Consider the following 7,014-nt stretch of genomic DNA (forward strand, 5'->3'; position numbering starts at 1 on the left):
TAGATTAAAGCAACATGAGGATCTCTTGGGAGGCAAGGGGACATCTGGAGCTTCTGCAGGATTCTAAATGAGCTACTGAAACGTGTATGTGTGCGCACACTTGTTTTAATCAGCGAGAGAAGTGTTTTTCTCCCAATTTTCCCAAATAGGTTTTTGTGCATAATTATACATGTAAATAGATTATTATATCTAACCTGAGAATTATAAGACATTAGCTAAATTAATGACAGATGCACCGTGGATACAGTATAATCTCTTTAGCATAAATAATGTAGGAATCAATACCATCAAACAACCTTTACACAATATCCTGTTGGGTCTTTTAAACCCGCCTCAAGGTGGATGTGACTGTTCTGAGCCCTACATGCTCATGTTCTCCATAGACTAGATCTGAAATGTGGTGCCCAACAACAACCCTGCCAACTGCACATCTGGCACCCATGTGAACATACTCCAACAAATTAGAGCAGAACAGTATGTCATGGAGAGGATCCAGTAATTGCTTTGTACCTTGCTACACAAAAAGTACATTTTAAAGCAAACAAGGCGCACTGGACAAATTGCGGTTTTGTGAAAATTGATCAGACAAATTTGATGCCTTCCTTTCAAAGATTATATTTATTTATTCATTCATTCATTCATTATCACAGCAAAATACACCCATGATTAAACAGCTACCTAATTTCAATGTTATTTCACCCCCCCCCCCCCCCCCAATTAAGGTTTTTCAGGACTGACAATAGTCAAAAATATCAGGCCTAAACTGCATAGCACAGAATTACCTACCAACTAGACAGACAAATGATTAAGAATAATGACTACATCCAGTAGTGAGTGAACAATTTAGAGACAGTAACAACAGAAATGTCAACAGAACTGATTAAGACGTTGACACGTGACCTTTAAAACTAGCAGAAACACTATGCAGCAGAAAGTCTATCATTAGTCTTTGATCTCCTTAATAATACAAAAAAAAAAAAATTGGTCAACATCTGGAATTTTAATATTTATGTAAATTTCTCATTAAGATAAAAAAAAGAATCACTTTCAATCATTGCAGCTTGTGTTAGAGTCCTCTCTAGTTCAGGTATTCCTATCATGTTTGTTAGCTACACAACTCTTCAGCACAACACTTTCTTTTCCCTCCCAGACACAAAATGCAGAAAGCACCTTGTCTGTCTATCCACCGCTCTCTTGGAAGCAGTGGGTGTGTGTCTGGATGCAGTCTGCCTGGGGGTAGGGGGTCTCAGCCTTCAGTCTGTCTTGGTGGTCTTATGCTTCCATGGATAAATAAGCTCCCCCATGAAAAGCTTCTTACACAGGTCGACCCATGAGTCCCTGGGGTAGCAGCTGTACGTGGGCGTCCGGTAGCGCTGTAGCACAGAGCTGCATTTCAGAGGATTGATCTGAGTAGGGGAAGATGGAGAGGAGCAGTGAGATTCGTTTGAAAGTAGAGGTAAACAAGTGAAGGACTAAATAAACAGAGACGACATATATTATTGGCTGGATGCAGCAGTAAACAGACATTCTTAGGAACCAGATTCAAAGCAGTTACCTCCATCATTAGATGCAAGGGAGTCCCAGGCTCTTCACACAAAACTCGGAATTTAACTCCTTCTGAAAAGCACAACAGCAGCTAGAACTCAGCACAGCTTAAAAAACAACCAGCGGCTGGAAATTCAAACCCGATGGCAAGAAAATGCAGAACAGTTACATCTTTCCATACTATCAAAAGTGCGTTGCAGCATGGACAGTCATTCGTGATGTTTAACGGTTTGAAGGTACGTGGATGCTGCTAAGACTGACCTGCCAGTCTGTAGGACCTACAGAGCCGCAGACCCATGGCGAACAGGGGAAAGGAGTTGATGAGGTCAATAGCGAGATGAATGACACCCTGGAACATCACCACCACAAGCCGCAGCTGCCAGCACAACAACACAGCACCAGTCAGGACGGTGCTGATGAACACACAGCCTAGAAGATTATTTAGCAATAAAACAGAAAGGTTGATTTTCTTCTTGGGACTCCAAGCCACCTCGATGTAATTTGAAGAACTCACCAGAGTGAAGACTAGGTAATACAAGGCAGTGGTGGGGAGCAAAAATAGCAGGATGGTGAAGAGCAGCGTTCCAATAAACAGCTACGGAAGAAATGAAGCCAAAGAAACAGCTGACGGGCTATTTCAACACGTAACACAGTCACTGTGGCTCAGGAGCTAAGATTTCGAGAATCTGAGGGCGGATGTGGATAATATAAAATGGAAATGGCATTAGTGATACTAAATTTGACTCATGGACAGGTGTTAAAAATACACATTCATAATGCTGGGCACAGATTCTGCTCAGGAATTGGTCACTATTCTTATTCATTTTAAGTAAAAAAAACCCCACAACAGGTCACATCCCTCTGTGCCAGAGGTGTTGGAGGAGGGGCCCTAGTACCTGGTCCAGATCGTAGGAGCAGGAGTCCACTCGCTGCCTCAGAACGTTCCATTTCTTGCCACAGAAAAGGCGCCAGAGGGAAGACAGGCCGTAAACCTTCAGGCAGTAGAGCCTATAGAGAGAGGTAGGTCAAGCTACTGCTCAACAACACTGTTCTCAGAACAGTTTTGGGTTCAGACTGGGCCAGTCTACTGCTCAACACCACTGTATTTAGAACATATTTGGATTCAGGCTTGATCGATCAACTGCTCAACATCACAGTGCTTGGCACAGATCTGAGTTCAGGCAGTATGTTCAGGTTAAGCTGTACAATGGATCTTAATCTTAACAATTATTCTTCAAATGTTTAAGATTTTTTTTTTTTTTTACTGAGGTTTACTCAAGGTCCAAAATAAACCAGAACAAGCACGCACGTGCTGCCCTCTGGTGGTAGAAAACCATAAGTATGAAATGTTAATTTTTAAAAGCTACTGTTTTATTTTTTTAACAATCCAAACTATTTAACATTATTTTATTTCATCCATATAATTTTTTATGCACCTTTCTAAGTGATAACAGAACTACATGGAATCTTTTGGGTTCTGGGTTTATCAATCTTCTTCAATGAGGCTAGTTAATAGCTTTCCAGCTATATCTTTGTCACACCTGTCAGATGTTTGAATACTTGTAAAGATTACAAATACAAATTTGATTAGTTTTAGATTCATATTATTCATACAGCTGGTGGTTAGACTTAGTGCCCATGCAATATAGACACACCAGCTGTGCTTACTGGTAACAACTGAAAACAGCTGTGCATGCCGATAACCGAATAAATGAACATTTGTTCTCTAGTCCATAGTCTATGGATGGCTGGCAAAGTTATCAATGTTGTCATCAACAGCTTGGGTCTTACCTGGCACCATACACATAAAAACAGTAGATGTGGAAGGTCAGAAGTGCCACGATGTCTGAGAGCACCGAAAGGGCAAAGGTCAAACCAAGGCAAGCGGAGAGGCCAACATACCACAGAATCATCTCAATAAATGGAGACATGAGACGAATATAACCTGAGGACATAGAAGGTGAGAGAAATGACATGAACACACACTGTGGCTGGTGTAACTGGCTAAATAACTAGAGGCAACTTCCAGTTTCCAAATGCAGTAAGATAGTGTCAGCAGAATTACAGAATCTACATGATATCTAATATTCATATTAACAGACATTAATCTACTGCAGTTTGTAATTGCTACCATTCCTAAAGGATGTGGGAGGAGGCTATTGAGCATGTAATTGGAGGAAAAACAGTAAACTCGATTTACAAAATGTGAAACATCAGTATACCCTACTTACTGATCCACAGATGGATGTGGTAGAGGAAGAATCTTCCCAGCACCTGGTCCAGAGCACGATTCATTTTCAAACCAGCAGGGGCACCCATGAGCCATTCCAAAAGCTCCTGCAGCTCCTTAGCCACATGCTACAAACATTACCAGAGAAAACAGCATTATACAGTACACAAACTACAAAAATTCTCTCTCTTTTTTGTTTAATTAAACTGTCACCTATACAGAGATAATTTTCTTATACAGTGTTACTACTGTATCAAGGTCAATTCTGTTATGTTGTTATTGTAAACAGCACTTACATCAGCAACCGGCACTAAGGTATTAGCTAGCTGGCTGATGTGATTCTCTCTGTAGAGCCAGGAGACGAGCAGCAGTCCCAGTGACATGTCCACGAGGAAGGACACAAAAATGTTTGCCTTCCTACAGAACAAAGAGCACATCACAGAACACCAAAATAGGATAAGGCATCTGATGTCCATTTACCCAATATGATAATCTTAAAAAATAACTGATCTTAAACGACACTGGCATAACTAAATATTGCACCTCATGAATTCCATGTGGGACGTGGCTTTCTTTGTAGAGAAAACAGTTTGAAAATGATTCGTCCTGTATGCTGTCTGAACACAGGTAGACATCTTGCTTGAAATGAACTGCACTGGCCATATATTCAGTATCCTGCAACAGACCACATACAGAAATAATCTGGTGTATGCCGGCTTGTCATTCTTCAGTTCACACACAAACACGCATGCGATCATACACAAACACAGAAACACACTGCACCGAAGTTCTGAAAAAGAGTCCAGGTGAGTAACTTCTGAAGCACTTTGCTTGTACAGCTGATAAGGGACCTCTGTTTGAAACATAATCTCTCTCTCTCTCTCTCATATATATATATATATATATATATATATATATATATATATATATATATATATATATGTGTGTGTGTGTGTGTGTGTGTGTGTGTAACATGTCTGTTGCACTGTTGTTTTTATGTTGCACCATGGTCCTGGAGGTATATATATATGTGTGTGTGTGTGTAACATGTCTGTTGCACTGTTGTTTTTATGTTGCACCATGGTCCTGGAGGTATATATATATGTGTGTGTGTGTGTGTGTGTGTGTAACATGTCTGTTGCACTGTTGTTTTTATGTTGCACCATGGTCCTGGAGGAACATTGTCTCGTTTTTGTTGTGTACTTGTATATAGCTGAAATGACAATAAAACCTCTTGAACTTGAATGAAATATATATATATATAAAAAAAAATGTATACACACATACATACACACACACACATACACATACACATACATACATTAAAAAATCATACACACTACATGGGATCCAAACAGAAGAGCAAGGCTGTTTTCACAAGGTCAGACTCACCTGATTCCACACTGCCACAGAGACACCAGCCAGGTGAGCACTATGCAGAGTGGCACAGACGCTTGCTTGGACAGCTCCACGACAATACTTGCCTCCCTGCCCTCGGACTGCCAGTGTGTGAGCTTGAGGGGCCCCTCGTCATACCTGTCGAGCAAAAACAGGGGCCCGCTCTGTGCGACCGTGTGAAAAACCGCACGCAGTTCAGAAGACTCCTCCCCAGGACTCTCCTCATGGATTGGGTGCAGCTGGGACAGCATGACTTTCCTCTGGTCATAATGGATAAAGATGATTTGGTCTTTTTTGTCGGTACCCCCCTGTGCGGGGTCAGGTGGTGTTATCCTGTTGTGCACCACCTGGCAGGCGAAGCCCCTCTTACCAATCTCACGGCTCAGCTGCAGCCAGCGTGAATTGGGGAAGATGGTGCTAAGGTCTTTCAAGAAGCTGTCCATCCCTTCTTGGCCATCTTTGGGCAAACTCCACGAACCAAGGACAGCCAGGTCCACCTGTGATTGGTTCTGCGTTTCGCTCAAGTACTTCTTCACCTGGCCAGGTATGAAAGGGTAATGAATGACCGCAAGCACCACAGCCGAATCCTGGCCAGGAATCCAGCGACCGATGAGCAAGCCGCTGTCTGCAGTGTTGCAGCACGTTGGGAAAAATATTTTCAACACCATGACTGGCCTTTTAAAGGAATGTTATGTCCTGTGGAGGAAACACATGTGTGTTATAACTGCAACAACAAATCAGTGGTCTTAAAGATGGTGACTATCATAAATACTGTTCTTCTGTTTGCACTGAAGCAAGTCAGTAAAGACGGAGGTAAAGACCGCTTTTGAAATGTGGGGTAGTTCTTATCCATCTGCCTGTATTTATGTTAACTCACACATGAACTATTCAAGGTACTGAACTCTTGGTGCTTCATATATCGTATCGTGCAGCCGTTACTATAGAAACCAGATGCCGCAAGCAGAACGGACTTCATGGAATTGCCTTTCCTTTCCCCGAAAAACGTTGACTGTTACTACAAATACCAGCTGTGAGTAAACGTCAAATTATATTCAAGTAAGTTATTTTCAGTTGCTCTGTAAATGTTACATAGTCGAAGGAAAAGGCGCTGACCTCTTGTAGGTTAAGGTATTTATTTAGCATTTTACCTATTCAGTTACCTAGCGTTAGCATGTTCACGCCACCTGAAACACTAGCTAACATAACTGCCTAGATTCCTCATGCCTGTTTCGGATTCTTTTGCAGCCATAGCACCGAATGTTAATTCTCCGAATAAACTATTATCTAACCAGTTATCAGAATGTTACAAAGGCCGTATCGGACAACGTAGCATTAGCTACTCCCAGCCATTTTGCTAGTTAACAGTGCGTCTGGTAATATATCCCGGGTCAACCAAAGAGATTTCAAAAGTTTGTTCCACCTTTCCTGATATAACGCAATGCACTATGAGATATTTATAAATATATACTATCTAAATATTTCTTTTCTTTTTTTTCTAGGAAACTATTTATTGCCTCAGTTCGAGAGCTCTACGATATTTATACATTACAAACGTAATTATATTTTAGCTGTAATATCCAACACCCGATGAGAATTTGATTATTTTAAGTTACATTTTTCTGTAAATATGCGACTAAACACAGTTAATCGGGGGCGCATAATTCAGTGGATTAAATACTTACTTGTGCGTCCAGTCGAGAACCTCAATATTGTACTCTGAAAGAAAGTATGACACTGCATGAAAAACTCGCGCCTACAAAACTAGGCTATTTTCCCCTGATAACGACTTTCAAAAGATAAGAGCTTACATTTTGGAGGGAACTACAGTTTCAGACATAATG

At 41.1% G+C, this 7,014-nt stretch overlaps 1 protein-coding gene across 6 annotated transcripts; it reads right to left on the reverse strand.

Annotated features, from left to right (window-relative positions):
• Positions 1–599: 599 nt before the first annotated feature.
• On the reverse strand, positions 600–6,554 carry pigq (phosphatidylinositol glycan anchor biosynthesis, class Q). 6 transcript variants are annotated; one of them, XM_027002813.2, is made up of 11 exons: positions 6,334–6,554; positions 5,168–5,869; positions 4,319–4,450; positions 4,072–4,192; positions 3,777–3,903; positions 3,337–3,490; positions 2,442–2,553; positions 2,060–2,140; positions 1,807–1,921; positions 1,556–1,617; positions 600–1,406 (listed from the first exon to the last, which is right to left on the reverse strand). In XM_027002813.2, the coding sequence occupies exons 2-11, from the start codon at positions 5,839–5,841 to the stop codon at positions 1,254–1,256; spliced, it is 1,731 nt and encodes a 576-aa protein (XP_026858614.2). In that variant the 5' UTR covers positions 5,842–5,869; positions 6,334–6,554; the 3' UTR covers positions 600–1,253. The 6 variants fall into 6 exon arrangements, with proteins under 6 accessions (XP_026858614.2, XP_035389056.1, XP_026858612.2 ...); XM_035533163.1 differs by having other exon boundaries at positions 6,322–6,554; XM_027002811.2 differs by having other exon boundaries at positions 6,287–6,554.
• Positions 6,555–7,014: the final 460 nt, after the last annotated feature.

The sequence above is a fragment of the Electrophorus electricus genome, chromosome 1 (genome assembly GCF_013358815.1).
Source record: "Electrophorus electricus isolate fEleEle1 chromosome 1, fEleEle1.pri, whole genome shotgun sequence".
Taxonomy (NCBI): domain Eukaryota; kingdom Metazoa; phylum Chordata; class Actinopteri; order Gymnotiformes; family Gymnotidae; genus Electrophorus; species Electrophorus electricus.

What these genes read in the sequence shown, in the direction of transcription:
- pigq (XM_027002813.2), bottom strand. Translation starts at nt 5,841, where the DNA reads ATGGTGTTGAAAATATTTTTCCCAACGTGCTGCAACACTGCAGACAGC. An exon ending in CTGTGGCAGTGTGGAATCAG is followed by an intron (nt 4,451 to 5,167) that starts GTGAGTCTGACC and finishes GGTCTGTTGCAG; the next exon opens with GATACTGAATATATGGCCAG. An exon ending in CCTTGCATCTAATGATGGAG is followed by an intron (nt 1,407 to 1,555) that starts GTAACTGCTTTG and finishes TCCCCTACTCAG; the next exon opens with ATCAATCCTCTGAAATGCAG.